The sequence below is a fragment of the Meriones unguiculatus genome, chromosome 18 (assembly GCF_030254825.1).
Source record: "Meriones unguiculatus strain TT.TT164.6M chromosome 18, Bangor_MerUng_6.1, whole genome shotgun sequence".
NCBI classification, from domain to species: domain Eukaryota; kingdom Metazoa; phylum Chordata; class Mammalia; order Rodentia; family Muridae; genus Meriones; species Meriones unguiculatus.
The window spans coordinates 22,806,155-22,829,318 of NC_083365.1; the positions used below are offsets into that span (position 1 = coordinate 22,806,155).

Here is a 23,164-nt window from a genome sequence, read left to right on the forward strand (position 1 = left end):
TTCTTTTCTAAATCAATACAATTTCTCAAATTTATTTATTTTTCTTAAAGAAGTACTTCTAATCTCTGTCAAAAGGGAGGTCAGGAAAGTACCCCCTCCCTTGTAAACACTGAAATACAGATCTGGGAAACCAGGATCGACACACACAAAAAGTGCATTTTACAAAATATCAACTAAAATATATTTTACATGGATTATACTTCCATTGAAATTCTACCAGCTGCATTTTCATGTTCGAAAAAATATTTCCACATCTAAAGAGATTCCAAAAGCATTTAACATCTGGGCAGTAGCCCCACCTGCTAGGAGGGCTTTATCTCCTCTCCTGTGGGTGAGGCTGGGCTCCTTGGCAGCACCCTAGAATGAGCAGGCTCCAAAGGGGTCTACCACAACTCTGACAACTTACTTATGCCTTGCTCTCTCAGACTGATGCCTTCCTCCAAAGAGCTTGTTCAATACAAAGTCTTTCCTTTGGGTACGGGACAGGGCTTCCCAGACAAAAATTAACCTCTGAAGCCTTCAAGCCTCGCCCAGCCCAATTACCCAAAGGAATAATTTATCTTCTAAGGATCAGGACCTGGACCTGGGGTTGCCAAGTCTTTGCCTTCAGGGTTCACTTCTACCTCCCACTGCAGCCTGTGCCTGACTGTCCTCACCCCGGTGCCATATCCTCGAACTGCTGGACCCGTGTCTCTCCTCTCTAGGAGGACCCAGTGCCACCTTGCACAGATTATGCCCCTGAAGCATGCTCTTGTAGAAGTGCCTGGGTGGCAGGGTCCCAGCACTGGGCCCAAACCACACCGCACCACACTGCACCCTCCCAGACCCCATGCTCCTCTTTGGTACAAACAAGGTACAGATAGATAACCAGGCTTTCGGCCCCTCGGAAAGCCCAGGCCAGGCCAACAGGGGACTGAGCCTCCTGATCAATCCCTGGCAGGGAGCACGAGGCCAGAACGATCTCTGGGCAACAGGAACAAACTGAAAATGCAGGTCCTAGCTCCTAGAGGAAGTGGCTGCAGCTCGGGTCTGTGGACTGATACAGTGTTGATTCTCACTGGGATGTAAATTAGTGCAATCTACAAAAGACTGGGGTAAGGGGTGGCAGGGCAAGGGGAGCCACAGCACTCCTTTGGTTTGATTTCAGGTGGGTGTGGCTTGAAGAGTCATGTGTGAAGTTCTGCAAGAGGTTTCCCAGAACCTCCAAGTATAAGGCAAGAGGAAAAATCTTCAACAAATCAGGTAGCAATTTCCCTTGTCCCCTGCCCCCCACCCTCTCTCCCAGCACTCATCTGCTCTTCCAGACTTGACAAACTTCATATTGACCAGTATTCTGGGAAGCCAGACCTGCTGGGTGGCCCTTAATGGAAAGCTGACAGGAGGCTGACACCCATGGGTGGGCAGGGTCAACTTGTGCCAGCACCAGTGGCTACTGCAAGGGTAAAGGAAGAAAGCCAGGGAAAAGCCTCAAGTCCAGGAGGAGGAAGTCAAAGCTCAGCTCCCTTGACTCAACTGGAACAAGCCAGCGCTGTGCTGGAATCTACAGAGCCAGGCCCCAGGCTGACAGGGAAGCAGTGGGTCACAGTGGGTGAGGTAAAGCTGGCTCCTGCTCCCCTTGGAAGGCCTGGGGAGGCTAGAAAAGGGCCTGGTGGGCCTGGTTCTGGAAGGACCTTACCCCTTCTACATGCCCCCACCCTTCCTTGGCCCATGTCTCTCAGGCTTGGCCCAACCTCAGGGAAGACTGAATCTTCGGGAATCTCCACCCCGGGGTGCTCAGATGGGCACCCCAGGCCAAGCTAAGGACTTAGATGCCTTTCTCCCATAGGACCCAGAATCCATAGGGCCCCTGCCCTCCCTCCCCCCCAAGAGAACCACAGGCCAGCAACCCATGGCCCCTTAACCAAGTGCTGTGCTTCAAGCAGTGGCCCCTGCCCCAGGCCCCACTCTCCCGAAGGCAGCCCCAGTATGAGTATGAAGAGGCTACTGGGGGTTCTTGAGGATGCGGCCATGGCGGAAGTCATAGACGTGACGGCAAAGGAACACCAGCTCAGGGTCCGTATCTTCCGGCACTGTGCGGTGGGGCGGGGTGGAATAGTCTGCAGACGGGGGCACCAGTGCTGTCTTTCGGCTGGGAAGGCCCTCGCCCCGGCGCTTGGCCATGGCACAAAATCTGCATGACAAATCATTACTGTCTTGAGCACAGTCACTTTTTCAAGAAAACCAATTTCTTCTTCGCCCTACCACAGAGCTGGAGCTGAGAGGGGACATGCCTCTACTCTTATCCCCAAGGCTCTGTGCACTCTGCCAACTTCCAGTTGACCTCAGCCCCTGAACACATATACCTTCCGAGGCCTCCTCCCCAGATAGCTATTTTCTTTCTTACATTTCTCTCAGAACAGCAGTGGGCCACAACATGCTCATGAGGGTTGGGTTAACTTGTGATTTCTAATTACCTCAGTAGGGGACAGTTCTATTTGTTAATTAAAAAAATAAAACCCCAGCCAGGTGTGGTGATGCACACCTTTAATCCCAGTGCTTGGGAGGCAGAGGCAGGTGGAGCTCAGTGTTCTGAGTTTGAGGCCAGCCTGCTCAGAAAGTGAGTTCCAGGACAACGAGGATTATCTTGCCTCAACCAAACCAAACAAACAAATAAACAAAAAGGTCTACTTAAGAGAAAGGTTTTAGGGAAGAACATTTGGAATTGTAAGACTGGGCCAGGGCATGACTAAAGCCCCATGCAGTCACCCTGCATCACCCCGGTTGAGTCCGAGGGAGAGGTCAGACGCTGGTGGCCGAGGTACCTACCTGCAGTACTCGGCAAAGGTCAGCACATAGCATTTCTCTTCAATGCAGGCCACGCTGTTCTGGTCCTGATGTCTCGATGCGAAAACTTCATTCTGCAAAGGCTCAAGGGGGGGACAGGAGCAGGTTGGTTATGGGAGCTACAAAGAGGCACCTAGCTCCAGGGACAGGGCAGGCGCGAGTCCTCCGCAGGGAATACCGATCAGAGCCAACTCCAGCTAGCAAAGGAGTTTAATCTAACTGCCCACACCAGCCCTACGAGGAAAGGAAACTGGTCCCTATCTCCCCCATGAAACGAAAAGTCCCACAAAGGGGCAGTGCGTGGTGCAAGCCTTTCGTGCTAGCAGATGAATCTCTGTGAGTCCAGGGCCAGTGCGGTCTACCCATAGCAAGTTCCAGGCCAGCCAGAGCTGTACGGTGAGCCTTTGTCTCAAAAAGGAAAAAAGAAAAAGAAAAAAAAAAAAAGAAATAAAGGGGTGGAGGTGGGGAAGAAAAAGGAAAAGTCCTTGCAAAGGGGAAGGAAATAAAAGGTGAGCTTGGACTGCCTCAGCCACGGGAACTGAGCTCAGAGGGGCTAGGCGCTAAAAGCGGCCATGTGTGCCACCTATCACCTCACCATCCTGTTGTTAGACCCTAACTACTCACTCCCATTTTCAAAGCCCCTGGCCCTCAAGGGTCATTATTCCTATTTGGAACGTAAGTTGGGACAGTGTTTGGGGACTTGGGGAAAGGATTTCTCTGCTTCCTAGTTGCCCTTTCCCTATGCTGTGTCTTAATGCCACAATCTCCTGTTATGCCCGTTACACATCCCACCCCCCGCCAGGCAGCTCACCTCATGCATGCTGGGGCTGCGGCCTCCCTGTAAGTGCTCAGGCCTGTAATACCACAGGAGGCTCATCATCAGTTCTCCTAGGGGGACAACAGAAGAGGTCATGGCTGGAGCTGACAAGCCTGCTGAGTTAGGACAGTGGCCACCTGCCCTTGGGGTTTGTCCAACCCGAGCTCCCGGCCCTATCCTGCAGGCTCTGGCCACCTGTGTCCCCCGACCAAGGCCAGGCATTCGGCAACCTGGAATGCTGTTAGACGTGGAGAGATGGGCAAGAAGGTACCGATGGGTGATGTATGGGACAAGCGCTCAGGCTCTGGGGGCTAACATGAGTGCACAGTAACTCAAGCCACACGGTTGCCACAGCCTCTGCAGGAGAAAGACCCAGATGAAGGGTAGGCAGAAAGAACGGTGGCTTCTGCCAGGCCAAACTCTAGGCAGGGGCCACCTGAAGGCAGCTGTTCCTCTGCTTCCCAGTCTGAGGGAAAGGTACCTGATTCAGGATTCTCCCAGAGGGCAGAGATCTTGGCCACATAAGGTGTAGACGTCTTTCTTGGGCCTGACTTGAGGAGGACAGTGTCACGGACTCGGATTGTCTCTCCATGTCGCTCAACTGCCTGGTAACTCTTTCGGATGGCGGGTTCCGGCTCATCCTGGGCAACGAACCAGTGATACAAGTAAGTTTTCAGAGCCCCTCTCGAGTGAGGACTGAGGGACACAGACTAATATCCACTCTACTTCCTCAACGTAGTCAACCCACTTAGCATGGCTGCAGGCTGGGTCCGCCTGTCCAAGCCTGGCTTTAGGAGACAGGATTGGGGGTGGGGAAAAGAGTAATGTGAAAGAGTGGAAATGTGGCTGGCTCGCTAAGCATCTGAGTAACGGGACAATTTGGATTTAAACCCTTAGATAACCGTTTTAAGTGGCAAAGCCTTGGGCAAGTTAGCTTAGCCTCAGTTTCCTTATCTGTAAAAGAGACCATGGGAGTACATAACACAAGTGGCAGTGGTGAGGACTGAAGAGGATAAAGCAGGTGATGGACGTGCTTGGCTTGCTCAGCACTTTAGCTGACACGGCTGTCACCTCCTACCGTTGCTCTCTGAAAGGGTGGAAGGTGGACGGAGCAGGGATAGGAAGCGGAAACTCAGGTCACTGAGCAGCACGTGACAGTAAGACGCCACCAGGGCATGTGGTACAGAACTGGCGGAGAGGACTAGAAGCCACATGACCAGTTCCTGAACAGGCAGAGCCATCTTATTACATGTCCCGTGTCCTACTGGGACACGTGTTCCATTCCCATCAGCTAAGCGCTAACACTCACCAGGACATACACTGCCTTCTCACAGGCGGCACCTACAGGCACCCAGCCGTTAGTGCGGCGGCGGCGGCGGCGGCGAGGGCGTGGGCGCTGGGCACGAGGCTGCTTGGGGTGGCTGGGCCTGCGGGCGGTCTTGCTCCTCGCAGTGTGTCTACAGCTGGAGCCGGTGCGAAGACCTGACTTGGAACCGCTCGGAGGCTTGGCACTCTGCGGGCATGCCCGGGCTACCGTCTGGGGCTCTGAGGTGGGCGTCTGGAGATGGGGGATGGGCTCTGCTGCAGGCGGCACACTGGGCACAGGACATCCCAGGAGGGGGTGGGCAGGTGAGGCTGGGTGGCCAGCTTCTGGGAGAGGAAATTCCAACTGACCGAGGGACCTGCAGCCTTCTGGAAAAAGGAGAGTGGGTCAAGGCAAGTAGGGCAAGCCCCTGTCCAGCGACCCGCTTTCAGGTCTCAGGCCCAACTGCGTTCCAAGGTGCAACTCAAAGGCTAGTGAGGTGGCAGGTGGGACAGGGGCCTTTCTTCACCTTGGAAACCAAGCTGCAGACATTTGGGTGTCCCTTTCTGACTAGAAAGAGTAACAGCACAACATCCTCATTAGCTGTGACTTAAGTTTCTCTAGGGTTTGCACAGTACTGAGGAGCAGGGAGGGGCTCTGGAGTCAACCAGACTGCGACTGAGTCCCACACCTACCACTTACCAGCCACGTGACCTCAGGCAAGTCGCTCTGGCCCCTCTGAGCAATGTTAAGTAGTGCTTAGAGCATGACACAGAATTTCCTGACTGTTTTTGTTATTTATATATTAACTCGTTTCACCCCTTACAACATCCCTGAGGTAGGTACCAATACTGCTGCTTGTAAATGCACGAAACAGGCTCCTGGCTTAGCCAATGGTCGTGAGGAAAGAGAGCAGGGGAGAGCATTCCAGTGAAGCCACTCTGGAGGAGTCTGCCTAATTACACGCCTTGTGACCCGTGTGTCAGGCGCTGGGAATGGTGCTCACTGGTGGTCTTGCTTCCTAGGGTGAAGGGTGAGGATCTAGGAAAAAGAGCCAAGCAGCAGCCTGCTCGTTTCTTAGGACTCCAGTTCGTGCTAGAACCTGATATAACCAGTCTGGCCAGAGCCAAGTGGGCTATAAAGTTGTTTTATAGACCCCAACATGAAGGGACGTGGGGGGAAGAGGGAAGAACATAGGGAGGGCCCAGCCCTCACCTCTCTTGCGCAGGGCGGACCTGCTGGTCAGGGTGGCTTTAGTCACCTCACTTCTAGCCAGAAGCTGGTGAAAGCAGCCTGGAGAGGCAGGTGTTGACAACCTACAGTCTGATGCTGTTTTACCAGCTGAGCCAGAAACATGCAGGTGTCTGGGGCTTGAAGACAACATGGCTGCGGGGCTGCTCCCACCGCAAGCACAACAGATAGCACTGCTGTCTCTTCCTGAGTAGGCCCACTCACCCTGACCACACCCAGCCCTTCACAAAGCCGTGCCCTTGTCGTACCTTGCCTTTTTCAAAGCCTGTACAGCCAGGACAAAACTATCCCACCACAGCTGGCACTACTTCCTGAGACCATAACCACCAACCTTCCCTGTGCATGCTGAACTCAGCCAGCACAGAGATGGTCCGGACTTCTGGAACATGAAGAACATTAGCTTTCCAAGAGAGAGCCCAGGACAGAGGAGACGTGGGGATAAGTTGGCAAAGACAGTAGCCTGGTTTTCTCCCCCAGGATCAGGGATTGAACCTAGGGCCTCAAGCACACTAAGTGAGCATTCCTATCACCACTGAGCCCAGCCCTTTTTCTCCTTTTGTTTGAGACAGGTCTCTTTCTGTGACCCTGCCTGGCCCCAAACCCTGACTCAGCCTTCCATGTAGCTGAGCTTATAGGCTTGTACCACAGCGCCTACAGAAGCCCAAGAAGGAGAATATCCCTGTGTGGGAGGAGAAACCTTGTCCCAGTTCTACGGCAATGTTAACTAACTTCCAAGCCAAATCTCCCTGACAGTCTGTGCAAAGCAGGCTGTAAGAGCCGACCAAGGGCACTGGGATTGTTCCCAGGTCTAGAACACTGCCTACGTGAGTAGATACTCCCCTTCTCAAAGCTCCTGCCTCCCAGGTAGTAGCTAGACCCAAGAGAGCCCCCCCGGGACGCTGCATCTCGGCTTACCTGCAGTAAAAGGCATCTTGTAGGGGCAGCTGCCACAGGTAGTGCCAATTCGGGTGAGAGACAGGGGCAAGACCCCACAGATGCTGTAGCCATTCACTCCAGTGTCCTCACCGGAACAGTAGCGAGATGAGCTCCAGGGAGGGTGCTGGAAAGGGATGCCAGAGGGCACTGAGCTCGGGGCCATGAGCAGCCCCTCATTGGGGGCTGCCACCGGAGACAACTTGCCTTCCGGAAGCATGGGGCAAGAGGAGTAGCCCCCACACTGCAGCCCGTCTTGGCCACAGTACAGGTAGAAGCTGCCAAGTGCAGTGAGCTCAGGCCCTCCACACAGACCACTGTAGTCGGCTGGGTTGCCGGGCATCGGTAGCGGAGACAGCTGAGGTGCAGGGAAAGAGGGCTGATGCAGTTCCTGCTTGGGGGCAGGTGACTCCTCGCCTGGACGCCCAGGCTCTGGCTTCAGGGCTGCCTGCCCACCCATCAGCAGAGGCAGGTTGGGGCGCAAGGGGTTCTCCAGAGCCTTGCCTGGGGCCTGGGGAGATGGCTGGACGGGTGACCCGCGAGGAGTAGCAGATGGCCAAGGCTCATCAGGCTGCTCTTGCCAGCTGGGTGGCCCGGTAGCTTCCCCAGCGCCAGGCCCCTGCCGAGCCTTGGGGCAGTTCTTGCCATTGACCTTGGCCCACTTTGGTCGCAGGATCTTGGGTGCCAGGGGCTCAGTGGAGCGCCCATCTGCTTCTGCCTGGGCTCGAGAAGGTCGGAGAGGTAGCTCCCGCTCCTGGCTGAGCTTCAAGAAGGCAGCTGCATTTAGGCTGGCCAGTCTCTTGGGAGCCGGGTCTCCATCTCGACGGGCACCTTCATCTGGGGCTGGCTCTGGGGACAGGTCTCGGCTTCCTTCTCCAAGCTCTTCCAACCGAGGTCGCTTCTTAGAGAAAGACCAGGCCCCTGCAGCCCGGTCCCGGCTCCGGTGGGGGTCCCCCCCTCGGCTCCGGCGCGCACCTGCCGGGCTGCTGGTGTCCTCCCGCTCCAGCAACAGGTTATTGAGGGCCTCTGCATTAAGGGAGGCGAGACGCCGCTTGCGGGGCTGAATGAGGCCAGCATCCTCACCAGAGGGGGTCGGACTTGGGGGCTTGGGCAGGTCGGGGGGCAGCTCGTCAGCCTCATCTGCACTCCGTGGACCAGCCACACTCTCCAAGCGAGTCAGCAGCACTTTGCAGGCTTTGGGCTTCTCTGGAACCAGTGAACGCTTACGCAATGGGTAGTTCTTGCGGCGCCCTGTGAGATGTCCAGGGCTCTCAGGCATGCCAGGCTCCACATCTTCAGCCCCCTGCTCCATGTTGCTGTCTTCCATCTGCAGGGGCTCCCCTCGGCCAGTGGGGCCGGAACTCAGCATAGGAAGGGACTTCCTCCGAGTGTGTGTCATGGAATCCCTCCAACCTATAGGACAAAAGGCAATGAATGAGAAAACCCGGAAACGCGCCCTTTCTCCCCTGCTGCACCCCATCTACTTGCACCTGAGTGACCCTGGCTCACTTCTGCTCTTGTCCTGCAGCTTGGAATTTCCAAGGACATGCCTTCCACAGCAGCTGTGCAAGGACTGGCTCCCCCTATCTCCCTGGAAAGCCCAAGGAGTGCCACAAATACCAATGCCAATGCACAGGAGGGGCCAAGAGTAACCAGCAGACCTCGTCTTTTCCTCCCACTAGACACTTAAGAGGATGCTCTGAAGACACAGCCAGAAGTGGGCTGAGGTGGTAGGGGCCTTTCAGAAACATGACCAAAATATTACCAACTCCTTCTTCAGCCCTGGGCTTCCGAGACAGGCCACAGGAGGATGAAGAGATGGGTAGAGAGGTCTTGAGCCAAAGAACCTGTCTACTGGGCAGGGGAGAAGGGCAAGTCCATCCTGGTTATAATACTCTACAAAACTTTTGATTAGATACATACATCAAAAGAGCCATAACTGAATCTTTCTGAAAAAAAAAAAAACAAAAAAAAAAACAAAAAACCTACGAAAGGTAAGGCCTGAGTATGCCCATAATTTGATTCAGATTCTAGAGAAAGGAAGCTCAGAGACCAGTGTTGGTGAAAGATGTTAGGCTATGATCAACCCTGTCCCTCAGATCTCCCTGATAGGCAAGGTATCAGAGAGTGGGCAAGGAGGGGCAAGGAGGGACAGAGGGTTGTCTCGGGAAGCCTGAGGAGGCCTACGACCAGGCACGATCCCCTAACTTTGGCTTCACAGACCTTACTTACTATACAGACTCAGGGGCAGCCTGATCCCACGTTCTAAGTAACAAAGGCCAGACAGAGCTAGCTGGGCACCGCACACTTGTGTACCATGAAGACAATGCGGAGCTGCAGGGGTGAGGAGGTGGCCAGGCTGCAGAGCTGTTCGCTTCCTATCTATTCTGCGAAGCACAGGGGCTGCCAAGCGAGGCGCCAGACGCAGCACCCTGGGACCCCTCCCCACCCCGCAGCAGGCTGGGCTTTTCCGCTTAGTCTCCCCACTGTTGTTATTCATTCTGGGAGAAGTCCCTGATGGGCAGGGACTTAACCCCGAAAGCCCCAAGCCTGAGCATTTCCAGGCTTTGCCAAGTTCTTCCCAGTTAGTTCTGTAGTCTTGGGCCAGTGGAAGGGGTCACTGGGAGGCCCCTCTCCACAGACACACTGCACTGGCATTGAAAGGGTGCTGAGAAAACTCAGCTGATGGGACAGTGTAGACGACCCTCATGGAGAAAGGACCCCTCATGGAGAAAGGACCGAGACAACTGCAAAAGGGAAGAAGCAATTGGGCCACGTGGGGGCGGGGGGTGGGGCGGATTGCCACCGTCCAGAACTCAGGCCCCAGGCAAGACAGTCACAGGAGGTGAAGCCATTCATTCCTAAATGGCGGAGCACCTAACCCTCCCAGATCTGCGACGCCTTAGGTCTCTGCTGCTTTGAATCAGTGACCACTGTCCTGGCTGCTCAGCACACTCGCCAGCATGCCCCTTTCACTCTCAAAGGTATCCCAAGCGCAGACAACCCACAGGCCCTTTTCTCAAACCAGGGCGCCCTATGCCAGTGGTGGAACAGCCAAGAGCAAACAGCACCACGCCCCAACCATATCTGCATTTCTAGGCAAAGCCAAGTCGTGCTTCCCCATCCCCGAGGAGCTCGGAGATGAAGGATGAGGGAATAGACAATGCAGCTAAACATGGGCTGAAGCCCCTCAGCAGGCCCCAAGTCGCCAGAGCAGCTGGGCCTGGGAATGGCTTGGGGCCAAGGGTGAGGTCACCTGGTCCTGTGGCCTTTGAGGACATGGACACCAAGTACAGAGCAAAGGAGGGTGGGGGTGGGGGAGGGAAAAGGCACAAGCTTGAGAACAGCATGGCTGGTGGAAGGGCTTTGAGCAGGAAGGAGAATGGCTGCCTGCTGGAAGCTGGTTACATGGGTGGGTGGAATGTCCTGGGATATCTCTTTGTACTCAGCCTTTCCTTCTTAGCACCCTAAAGGTCCCAAGCAGAGGGCGAGAAAGAGCAGTGGCCCCTTTCAGGAGCCTGCCCCTACAGCATGTAACGATGGTTTCACTTTCCTCCCATTCAGTACTGTGGGAGCCACTGCTTCCCCCCTCCCCACCAGGGCTGGACATCCGGTAAACCTCTGCAACACAGGGTGTAAGCCCTGTTTCCCAGCCGAGCGCAGGAGCCTCCTGCTAGCCTTCGCCGCATCTGCCAAAGCTCCTGTCGCTGGCTAGAGACTGCCAGGGCCATCAAAGCACCCTGCAAAGGAACCTCCAGCTTTCATGTGGTGGCGCAGAAGCCGTGTCGAGGAGAGGCTGGGGTCTCTGCTGCCGGCTTCTGCTGGACTTGCATAGAGGAGAGCTGGTGTGAGTCATGCTTTGAAGCACCTGTGAGAACCTCAGCAGCAGCTTTTCCCTGGGGTGGGGCTGGGTGGAGGGGCTCAAAGCCTGCCAGGGGCCCTCCGACCTGCAAGAGGTGGGCCCTGGCTGGGGAAAGGGGATCCCAGGCACTTGGCCCCCATTCCAGGAGGACAGCAGTTCCTGCCAGCTCTCCCATTTACACTAGTTTAACCAGGACCTTTCTACTGCTGTCAAGTGGTGAGGCTGCTCTTTGGCTCTCTAGGACGCCCTGTCCCTGCACAAACAGGGCTGGCCCCCTGAGAGAAGGTTCCTGGGACGGACACCCCAGGGCAATTACCTTTTACCTAGCTGGTATCAAGCAAGCTCTTGCTGGGGAAAACCAGTCCGACAGTCATCAGTTCTGAGCAGCTGCCCTGAAGGACAGTGGCTGGCCAGATCTTCTAGGCCAAAGACCCCACAGGTCGAACCCCAAATCCCCAAGAGTATATGCCAAAGTTGGCAGGCCAGCAATCTCCACTCCAGGTACATCAAAGGCTCAGCACTGAGGGGGATCTGAAGTGTCAGGCTGAGTGAGGCTAGGCTTCAGTGTGACTCAGCTCCGCCTGGGGCTGGCTGAAGCCATCCCCCAGAAGTAGAAACGGCAAGATGTTCTGTCTCGTGTGCACAGATCACCACATATCATCCTGATCAATAGAGGCAGTATACATGCAAGGCGCTACGTGTCCAACTAAAGGCTCCAGGAGGGGAGGTCAGGGGCCCCGGCTCCAGGTCAGAGTATGAACCACTCCCCTAGACTAAATGTGCCCCTGGGTAGGAAAGGAGAACTGACTCCTGCTCCCCTGACTACACTGTGCCCCAGGCCTCAATCTTAGGGCCGGAGCTGCTCTACCTCTTAGAGAAGAAACCTTTGCCAGAAACACTGGCTTTCTTGAATCTTACTGAAGAAGAAAAGCAACAAGTGTGCAAAGGCGCTGTTTCCTTCTCATGTACACGAGTGATGTCGCCTGGGGAAAACAGCCGCTTCTGCTGGACTGTTTATGGTGAAGCCAGGCAAGGGTATCGCACTGCTTGAATCTCTTTGTGAAAAGCAGATAGAACTGAGCGCCTATCAGGAGAGGAAGACCTGGCTTAGGCTGGGCTGCAGCTCCATGGTAAAAGACATGTCTACCAAGCATGAGGTTCCAGGTTCTAGTTTCAGCTTTAGCAAAATGTGAAAAAAAAAAAAAAACAAAAAAAAACAAAAAAAAAAAAACAGCTAGCCCTGCCTCAAATGAACAAGTTACTTCAACATCTCTGAAGTTGAAGTTTCTTGTCTGAAATGGACACAGCAAAATAAACCTTACTTCCCAGCCTTGACAAGGATGGCAAGACACCCTGGGGAAGCCTAGCAGGAGAGCAGAAGCCTTTCTCTGCCAAGGAAGAAATACCAACCGTTAGTTCTCTACGGGAGCAGAGAGCAGCCTAGGCGAACACGCAAACATCAGCCTGCCCTTGAACTCTGCTGTTACCATTCTGCCCCCAAACGCACCATCCTAAAGAAAGATGGCAACACTGTCCCTTTTCCCTTGTGAAGCCACTACAGGTCAATGGGGTGGGATGGGGGAAGCGCAGGGCCACATTTGAGATGGGGTCAGGGTGGCAGGTGTATCTTGAGAATCCACTGAAGGCATCCACAAAGCCCTGGCACCACCTGCTAGAAGAGCAGTGGCTCTGGCCGCAGCCCTGCCAATTTGGCCTCACTTTGTTGCAGGTACTCAAGTCACCTTGCAACCAAGCTTAACCATAGAAACCCAGGGCCAGGAAAGACAGCGCAGAGCACACCCATGTGGCCACTGGCTTGTCTCTGACTGTCCTTAGGCCTGGCATGGATCTGAGGCGTCACACTTGCCATCCTGAGGCATCGATACTGTCTAGGGCCTGTAAGACCACACCTGCTCCTCCCAGGTCGCACTGAGGCCTTTGGGACCCCTGAGAGACAGAATGAGAGCTGTGCAGGGGAGATTCATGCCCACCCTGTGCAGGCAGAATCTGGTTCTGTCAGGTCGGCTGAGCCTGACAGCAAGGTCTGACTTTTATCAATTCTGACAACCCAGCATGAGAGTTTAAATGGCCAAAGCTTTGGACCTTGGCTTATTACTTCTAGCTCCAGAGAGAAGGTGGCCATCCCACTCCCAGTAACTATAAAGTCACACACATTCCCTGGGGGTGGGGGAGTTAACTCAGGCTACAGACTCTCATGTCTAGCGGTCAAGGTTTAGGGTAGTAACTGCAGACGGAAACGGTAAGCTTTTGATGGCCAGAAACTGCCAGTGCCTCAGAGCACTGAGGCACAGTGCTTTCTACAGGTAGGGGCTGAGGATAAGGAGTAAAGACATTTCCTCTCCCATCTACAGATTCCCAAACAAGGACAGTGGGCAGAGAGCATGGTTTTCGTCTGTGCTCTGTTCCACGACACAGTCTTTAGGGGCTTTCTCTAAACATTTTTTGGTATGTGTGCATAGGTGTGTGAGTGCATACACCAGTAGTACATGTGGTGGTCAGAGGACAACTTGTGGGAGGAGTTGGTTCGCTCCTACTGTGAGGGCTCTGAAGGCTGAACAAGACTGTCAGGCTTGGCAGCAAATGCCTTCACCCACTGAGCCACGTTGTTGGCCCTAGGGGATTTGTTTAAAGGCCTGAGCCTCTCTCTCTACCTTAGCTAGCTGACCCTCCCCTAGCTCTTCCTGGTGCACCCTGGGAGAACCCAGAGCACCCACTGCTCATACCCAGGCACCTCTTTTGACCTTTGCCTCTGCCACCAGCCATTCCCACAGCAGAGCTGAGCCCCGATCGGGACTGGAAAGGAGCCTGAACTCCTTGCTTGGTTTACTTTTCAAGGCAAGCCTCTTTGTTTTAAAGATTAAGTAAGGACAGGTGCCTAGTAAATACCAGGTGCTTAATACAAGCCCATTTCTTTCTTTCTTTCTTTTCCTTATTTCTAAAAATCACCATTTGCGTACGAAATGTTTTTAACTGCGTGTATGTACACCATCTGAGTGTCTGATACCCACTAAGGTCAAAACGGCATCAGATCCTTTGAGACTGGAGTTACAAACATCTGTGAGTCACCATGTGGGTGCTGGGAATCAAGCCTGAGTCCTCTGCAAGAGCAATGACTGCTCTTTATTTTTCACTTTATTTTATTTACATTGGTGTTCTGCCTCCATGTGTGTCTGTGTGAGCATGTCAGAAGCCCGGGAACTGGAATTACAGACAGTTGTGAAATGCCAGGTGAGTGCTAGGATTTGAACCTGTGTCCTTTGGAAGAGTAGCCAGTGTTTTCAACCACCGTGCCATCTTTCCAGCCTATTCTTCCCCTCCTTACCCTACAAGTCCCAGGCTAAGGGATAAAAAGAAAAGTACAAAAGACAGAACCTGGAGTGTGGGCTAGTGGAATGGGGGACTGGGGACAGGTGGACACTGCATGAGAAGGCTGTGATGGGGAGCCTGGAGCTTGGCGGAGAGGTTTGCAGAGGGCCTACGACACACCAGGTGCATCATGAGAACAAAAGCCCGGGCAGGGAAGGCAGCGCTAGCAATCCCTGAGTAATCCCTAAGGGTGCAGGAAGGCGAACGGAGGAAATCTGCCCTAGATTCAGCCTGGTGGGTTCCAACAAGGGTTACTCCAGGGTGGAGGGGGCACAGGGTCTCCAGGTCAGGCTCCCTCGGACCCCACCACCCGGGCTGGGTTGCCAGAAGCAAACTTATGTTTGGGGCATGACCCATTTGCTCCGGCAGCTGTTTAGAGACAGGGAAATGGACAGGGCTTCCCATATCCCAACAATGGGCTTTTACCACCAAGGAAAAAAACCTTGTACTATGGCTGCACCGTTCTTCACAAAGAGTCCACAGCTCACCAACCTGCTCTGTGAGCCTGCCCAGGAGCAGCAAAGAATGTGTGTTCATCCACCAGGAGAGATTTCTGGATGGAGCTCAGAGGAAAAGCACTTTCTTGCTTAACATTTGCAAATCCCCATCAACATCAGTTAAAAAAAGGGGGGGGGGGGCAGGGGGAGAAGGGATTTTAAGCCAAGCTCAGCAACCTAGGAGTTTCAAGTCAGCCTGAGTAAGACAGGAGACCCCAGTGGCTCGCCAGCTACCTCAACAGAAGTCACCCACCAGGTCAGGAGAGTTCCGCCCTAGACCTTTCCAACAAAGAACCTCCTGAATGAGGCAGCCATGAAAAACAAGTCCCAGGGCCTAGCCTTCCAAATATTCCTCTAAGGGAAGGAGACACAAGGCAGGCTCGAATGCTACCTCAACAGGTTGCAAGCCTCAGGGAGGGAAGGTCAGGTAGGCTCTGCCTTCCCCGCTACTAAACTCCATCCACAAGGTTTACCTGGCTGCTGGCTTGCAAGCCTGACTCACAAGGGTTGAAAAACCCTTTATTCAAAATTCTTGGATCTGTAAGAATTTTAGAATTCTGGGTTTGTTTGTTTGTTACCAGTTCATTTTGGAAAATGTACACATACTTTACCAGCTGCACACCTGAAATCCAAAAATCCAAAAACAGAATATGCTCCCAAACAAACAGCTTTTGAAGCAACCTAAGGACTTCAAATATCTGGATTAGGAAGCCCTCTGACCGTCAACTTCCCCTCATTCCCCGGAGTCCATTGTGCCTCCTGAGATTAATCCACATTCATAAATTAATTTGTATTTACTCAACTCTTTCATGACCCCTTTTCTCTCGCAGTTTGCCCTATCCACCTCAAGGGAAGACACTACCTGTCACCCCCACCCCCGCCCATTAATGAGTAAGTGTATACACATTTATGACAAGGAATGCTAGTGACAGGCTGGAATGAAGGGCAGTGCTTGCCCAGTGCAGGCAGCAATGGGTTTGATCCCCAGAACTTCGGGGTGACTGATGGACAGCTGTAACACCAGCATGCTAGAGGTGGAGGCATGAGGACCAGAAGTTCAAGGTCATCCTTGGCTACACAGTAAATTTGAGGCTTGCCTGGGTAAAACAGGATTCTGCCTCAGAACAAAAGAAGCAATAAATCCAGAAAAGGTAACAGGAAGGGGGACTCAGCAGCAAAGACCAATCCCCCAAATCTCTGACTGGGCAGGGAACTTGATTAACCAGGGGCTCCTCTTGCATCAGGAATGTTACTTTGTGTGTTTGGTACCCAGCACCACCTAGCACACACGACACCCACTGCATCTGTCCTAACGGTCCTGGGAAAAAGTGTCGCCACCACATCTTCAGCAGACCGAAACAGACACAAAGAGCTCATTAAGAGGGGGTAGGGGAGGGGGGCTGGGGGAAAAAAAAAGAGGGGGCAGGGGGCTATGGGGTGGGAATACTCTGCAGGTAAAGGCACATACTGTCAAACTTGATGACCTGAGTCCACGTGTACACGTCACACCTCCTCCACCCCACCTCCTAGAACTGCTACAAGCAAGAGCCAAGGCTGGACATCCAGGCGTGTCGCAGAGCCCATTCTTCTTCTACACTGTTATCGTTCGGCCACTTTTTAGGGCCTTACATGATATGGCTGCTGGGTCAGAGCACAATGGAAAAGTAGCCTTTCTTGAATCCTCGGCTTTAAGAACTGTTCACACAGACAGATGTGTTCAAACATCTGTAATCCTAGCACTCCAGGTGAAGCAGAAGGGATGGAGAGTTCCAGGCAGATTTGGCTATAAAGGATCCTGACTCCAAATAAGGAAAACAAACAAACAAACACACAAACAAACAAACAAACCCTATAAAAAGTTGGCTCAAAGTTCAGAATAAACTCTTATAAGCATTTCTGAAACAAATCAATTTTTATTACATAGAAAGTAGTGAGTGCTCCAGAGATTGTATTTTACAGTAAAGGCAGAAAAAGAGCCTTTCCCAAGCACCTACGAAAGTCTACAGGCTTGAGGGAGTTCCCGCTCCCCTGGCTTAGACGGCAAATGGCCAGTCATAGTGTAGATAGCCACCTTAGCTTACAGACAGTAACTGCTCCTGGCTTCCCTTCCTCAGAGCAGATAATCTCTAGTACTTTCAACTTCCTCTAAAGTTTTTCCTCTCTATAGAATTCTTTTTACACTCAGTAGAAACTGTGTGAATTCTTATAAGTGCAAAAGCAAGGGACCCCCAACTCGGGGCTGGAAGCAGCCAGCGACCTCCATGGCAGTACTACTATGGTTTTATGCTTCCGGCAAACCTGTCAGGATCTCCCAGCATCAACTGGTACCCCGACAATAACTATCCTAAGAACATACTTCTAAACCACCTTGCCACACAAAAACCCGACAAGTGTCTACATTTGAAGAAGGGCCCATTCCTCTCTTCTGTGGCAGGAAACTGAAAAAGTTTTATTGGTGGAAGCAGACACTAGACACTAGACACATCCCTTTACTCCAGGCCAGGGAATCAACACATCTGTTCTTCCCAAATCCCACAGAGGCAAGAGGAAATAATTAGTCCCAAGTAAGTCCTTAGCTAGTACTGGTATCATTAACTATGAAAAGCCACCTGTCTTTTTATTCAAGTAACTTGGTTATGGTACCTTGGAAGTTACCAATTCATAAAGCCAGACTGAGGGACAAATCCTTATTCCTCCCTGGCAGATCAAGCCTGTACGGAAGCTCACGGATATCGTCAGATAACCATCCTGGCATGTATCACCCACATGCAAAGAGAAATGTAACGACCACTTCTCCAGCATAGTGACTGCACCCTGGGTCCTGTTTTCCAAACCCAGAGACCTCTGATCCCCAGCTTTCTCACCTAGATGCCTGGGATGGACACCCATACCCTCGCTGGGACCCCAGGACCTGGCAGCCCTGAGCAGGTCGTTTGAAGCTCACTGCTTCCTCCACCTTTTTAGCCATCTTACAGCTCATTAGTGGCGAAACCAGGAGATGGGCTGGAGAAACATAAAGGAGTTGAAATTCAAACCAGTCCTTTTTAGTCCAGCTAGGTGCCTCCCATAAAACTAGGCAGGATCTCATCGTTCAAGACCTCCTCGGACTGACCTCCAAAGATCTACGTAGCTTGAGGGGTCAGGGGCTACAGAACCTCAGATCACCTGGTGTCAGGAGCCTTTGGCTGCCAATTTTCACGAGCTCGGGACCACACACGGTATTTTTCCATCTTTTTAGGGCTAAAAGACATTGTGTTGGCTCATAAGACAAGGCCAAACACATAAAGCCAGAGTGTCCAGAGTGCCCTCAGAACCAAAGCACACTCTGCTTACACTCCCCCTGTCTCTCCAAAGTCGAAGGCACAAAGGAAACAAGCCTTGCCAGACTGTGCTAGCAAGTTCCCATAAATGCTTGGGCCGGGGTAGTGCTGCTTATGTGAAATGCTTCCCCATTGAGAGATGCTTTATTTACATTCTTCACAACCCATTCATAAAAAGGAGGTCCTTTAATGTCGGGACTGTTCATATAATGCTCCATAAACTCGGCAGCTTTGGCTGGCAGCTCTAGTTCAACACAGGCTACTTTTCAGCTATGGGGATTTTTCCCCCCTTAAGATTTTTTTCCTCCTCCTTAATGACTCACCTTGCGACAGGGCACAGAGGCCAGATGTTGCCTGAGCAAGGCCAAGAGGAACAACAGTAGATAAAATGAAAACATTCTAAGCCCTCTTAGATGCTATGATGGAGAAGTAGGAAGAAATGAAAATAATTAGCCAATTTTCATTGAACTACAATTTCAAGTAGATATGACAGGCTGAATTTCTTTCAGGTCTGCTAAAATTTCCTTCTCTAGTGTCAGATGCCACCCAATTCAAGCCTCTAAACACCGGAGAGCATACGGAGGACACTTCCTCTATCCCTACAGAAGAGAGAAGGGCTCTTTCTGGGTTGTAATTTGCATCATGGATGAATAAATTAAAAGGTTGTTTCCTCTCCTGACTGTTCTAGAGCTGCTGGCTCCAGGAGGGGCAGAATCTGATCAATGTGAAGAAACTCAGTCAATGCCCGTGAAGCGGGAAAGGACTGTGTCCCAGGACGCACACTTCAGGCGAGGAGAACGCCCGGGAAAGGTGTTCTGAGGTGGCTTTTCTGTTACAGTAAAAGGAGAAGTAGTACGATTTTTTTTTCTTCTTAATTGATGGGGGAGAGGTCTGCATTGCCATAGCAACTGTGAGGGGTAGTCTTCCCGACAGGAAGGGAAACGCTGGTCCATTAATCATCAAACGGGGGCACTAAAGAGAGGTTTGGGGAAAGAGGATGGATGCAGGAGATGTTTCTTCACCACTTAGCCTCAAACCAGTCACCAGCCTTCTCCCGCGTCCCCATCGCCCAGGCTTGATCATCAATACAAGCCAACTTCTAAGACACCTGGAAGGATAGTATTCCTACCCCAAAGGTCCAACTTGGGGCAGACATAGTCCCAAAGTCAGTAAAAACACTTCCTACAGAAAGGAACACTACAAATCCCATCCATGGGACTGATCCAGGTTTATTTTTCGTCTCTGTTCTCCAAATAGTGTTTTCTCCCTCCTTTACACCCAGATGTGAAGAGGTAAAACATATGGATTCATTTAGCATGGACAACAAGTAGACTGCAAAGGAACAGCAAAGCTGGGTACAGAGAGAACGGTTTAGTGGGGACAGGAGGAAAACAAGATTCAGCCCCTTTCCAATCCACATCTGTGTGGCGTCATGTGAACAAGCTACAGGACTGATTTCACCAGCGGATGGATCAGAAAGAGCAGTTCAAGTGCCCATGCCAGGGCTTCACAAACATGCCCTATTTATATACCTTTCACAGAAAAGGTCAGAGACCTCCAAGGACTGAATCCATATGAGCATTTCTAACAAAGCCAAAGGTTCCCCTGCATCCCCACATAATTCCACAGCCAACTACATTTATTCATTCAACAACAATGCACACAAAACTGGGAGGAAGATTAGAGACACACAGACACGCCTGCGCACTCGTGTTTAGCTCATTCCTCCTATCCTTAAGAAAAGTTCCAACCTACAAAACAGTCTAGAAAATACCATGTAAGAAAATCCATTTTCAAAGCTCACTGGCCTGAGCAACAAACACGAAGACAATAGACAAGTGGGAGAGAAGGGAAGGGTAGGAGCCAGGAGCAAAGGGCAGGGGACAGACAAATGTGCAAGGCATGACTAACAAATAGCCTTAGGGACGCTGACTAGGGTCAGGCTGCAGGAAAAAGAGAGCAACCACAATTTAGTAAGAAACTGACTTGTGGAAGGGAGAAAGAGCTAGTAGCTGTGTGCAGACTGAATCAGAGGAGCCAGAGGAAGGAGAAGGAAAATGACATGGGAACATGGCAACAGAGAGGGAGAGAGAAAGATAACAAAAAGAACAAACTAAAACCAGCAGGGTAGTGCACACAAAGTAAGGCCAGCTCTCAGGAGGCAATCAGGGAGGAACGCTGCAAGTTCCAGGCCAGCCTTGGTTATAGAGTGATAGAGTGATGGGAGAAGGAAGCGAGGAAAGACAGACAGACAGAAAGAAACAGACAGACAGAAAGAAACACATCTCATTAACAGCTCAACTCCCCAGAGCCAGCTCTCCTAAACACAGGCATGTGTCTCCTGCCAGGTAAAAACCCTGTCACAGAGGAAAATGTTATTTTGGCAACTCCCACCTTTCAGCAGCCAAACCAGGTCACCCTTCTAACTGCCACCAGAAGTCACATATAGTGCAACCTGGCAATAGCACAGATTCTCCACCTTCTCTGGATTTTAGACATACAATTAAATTCTCTCAAACAAACTTCAGTCTCTTGTGTGAAGTAATAAATACCCCCCTTTCCTCACAAGCCTCAACTCCACCCAAGCTGGGGTCCAGACTCTCCTGGGGAGAGAGACGGGGTGCTTCGAATGAACTCCACACCCTACTGCCCCTTTGGCAGACAGGCAGCTTTCTCAAGGTGGGCTTACAGCCAACCACAGCCTAGTAAGCTCCTGACCAGTCCCACTGGTGTGCCATTCCAGACCAGATTTTTCTCAGCAAAAGGCTATGTTCTCAGCTGTTATCAGCCTCCTCTCTTCCTGTTCCCAACAAGATCACGGGGGAGGGGGCGAGGGGGGGCACAGGAACCGAGTGGATTTTCACAAGTGGGTAAAAAGCATACAGCCTAGAGCTGGTCGCCGCTGGGGTTAGCGATGCGCACAGCTGAAGCCAGGGCTTCTAAAGCGTCCTAAGACAGTGGTGTCCCCGAGAAATGTTGCCCCTCTGAAGACTGGAAGGTGTGGAAGATGGGGAGGAACGTGTCAGGTGGTACAAAAGACGAGAACTGGAAGCCTTATTTTATCTCCTCATCAAATTTCTGCCTGGATTCATAGATCTAGCTCACCGTGTCCCCATGTGGGTACCTTCTTGCCTAAGGAAAACTGCTAGAGCAGTAGTGAGGGCACAGTGTGTGTGTGGGGTCCCTTAGTCCCAAGCCAAGTAGTCTTCTGTGCTCTTCAGACTGCCGACAATGGGCCACTAGGAGACATCCCAGGTGGAGTTAAAGCTCTCCCGGTAGACAGACTCGCTGAAAGCCTTTCACTGCTGGCAGGCAGCGCTGACCTCCACGAGTCCAGCACCCCGTTCGCCACCGGCCAGGGCACTCGGTGCGCACACCCCCCCCCCCCACCCCTGCCCCTCCGCCTTGGCTAAGTCGACCCCACTCTTCCCGGAGCCGCGAGGCGATCTGCGGCCAAAGCCCAGAGCCAGTGCCGCAGCTCCTCCCGGTGGACGCCCCGGCCCCCGCAGTCCCCAGGGCAGAGTCCGGCCCCGTCGCCCGCCCCTTGGGGTGGGTGCCCCGGACTCGCTCCCCTCCCCGATACCTCTACCTGTGCCCACTCGGGCGCCGCCTTTGTCCGGCTCTTCGCCGCCGAGCGGGCCCCTCGGGCCCGACCTGACCCGGCCCCCGGCCCCGGAGGACAGGCGGCGGGGCTGGCAGGACACGACCAGGCCGGGCCTGGAGCACCGGGTCCCGCTGTCACTTGGAGGCGGTCTGACAACTTCGATTCCCCCCGCCCCACCTCGGACTCGGCCGCCGCCCCGCACGGTCCCCACAGGGCCTCCCGCGGCCCACACTCGCTGTTCGAACCGGTCCCCTTCCGTCTTCGGCGCCTCCCTTCCTCCAGCCCGACCCGATCGCGATCGGGTCCGCGCTCCCCCTCGCCCGGGCGCGGCCCCCATCCCCACCCCCCTCCGGTAATAGCCGGTCGGCTCCCAACCCGGGAGGGCGACCCCCCCCCCGAGAGGGCGATCCCGCGGCGACGCCCCCCCCACCCCGGCCGCGGCCCCTCGCCTCGGGGACCACGATGGGGGAGGGGGCGCGGCGGGGGCCTCGCCGCCCGCGCACTCGGAGGCGAGCGGGCTCCGCCGCGGCGAGGAAGCGCCCCGCGTCCTCCCGCCCTCCGTAGCCCGGGACGCCCGCGCCGCCGCCGCCCGGCCAAGCTGCCACCCTGCGGCCGCCACCCACCCCGCCCCCGGCCTGCGAGGCAGGCGCCCCCCGGGGGCTGTCACCTCGAGGCGCGCTGCGCTCCCCGATGGCGGGACCGCGGCGCCGGACCCGGGGGAGGGAGGCGGCGCGCGCGGGCGGGCGGGCGGGCGGCCGCACCTGCTTCTCGTCGTCCGTCCGTCCCTTCCCGGGGCTGGCGGGGGCGGCGGCGCGGCGCGCTCGGCGGGGCGCGCTGACGGGCGGCCGGTCTTCTCTCCCTTTTGCTAGTCCGCCTACCTAGCTCGCTCGCTCGCTCGCTCTCCCTCGCCCGCCCGCCCGCCCCTTCCCCCTCCTGGATCCCGGCCCCTAGCTCACCGGGACGAGCAGCGCGGACGGCGCGGCTTTGGGCGCCCGCAGGCCCCGGCCGGGCTGGAATCCGGCGGCTGGAACCCCCCGGGGGCGCTCAATTCCCGGGCTCCACGCTGCTGCGTCAGCGCCTCCTCCTGGGGGCCGGGGCCGGGCGGGCGGAGCGGGGGCCGCGGTCGGGCGGGGCCGTCGGGGGGGGGGCGGGCGCGCCTGGCCGGGGCGGGCGAACGGCAAGGGCCGGACGGGCGGGGCAGGCGGCCGGACGGGCGGGCAGCGGGGGCCGGGCTCCGGGATCCGCTACGCCGCTCGCGGTTCCCCCACAAACTCCCCGAGAGCGGAGCCTCCGCCGCCCTCCTTCCTGCTTCCTCGTCCCCAGCCAATCAGCGGCGCGCCCCTCGGCAAGCTCCGCCAATCAGCCGC

The 23,164-nt window shown here is 54.1% G+C and overlaps 1 protein-coding gene across 5 annotated transcripts in view; it reads right to left on the bottom strand.

The window, feature by feature from the left end:
* Positions 1 to 23,164, bottom strand: part of Bahd1 (bromo adjacent homology domain containing 1) — a 24,352-nt gene continuing 1,188 nt past the window's right edge. Inside the window, exons 1-7 of one of the 5 annotated variants that reach the window (XM_060371646.1) lie at positions 22,754 to 23,096; positions 7,110 to 8,540; positions 4,950 to 5,329; positions 4,122 to 4,281; positions 3,635 to 3,711; positions 2,806 to 2,906; positions 1 to 2,170 (exon numbers count right to left, since the gene is read on the bottom strand). In XM_060371646.1, the coding sequence (XP_060227629.1) occupies positions 1,981 to 2,170; positions 2,806 to 2,906; positions 3,635 to 3,711; positions 4,122 to 4,281; positions 4,950 to 5,329; positions 7,110 to 8,526 (2,325 nt within the window). In that variant the 5' untranslated portion in view covers positions 8,527 to 8,540; positions 22,754 to 23,096 and the 3' untranslated portion in view covers positions 1 to 1,980. Of the gene's footprint in view, positions 2,171 to 2,805; positions 2,907 to 3,634; positions 3,712 to 4,121; positions 4,282 to 4,949; positions 5,333 to 7,109; positions 8,541 to 22,558; positions 22,579 to 22,753; positions 23,097 to 23,164 lie in introns of those variants that run through there. The other 4 variants (XM_021640585.2, XM_021640583.2, XM_060371647.1 and 1 more) reach the window with 4 other exon arrangements.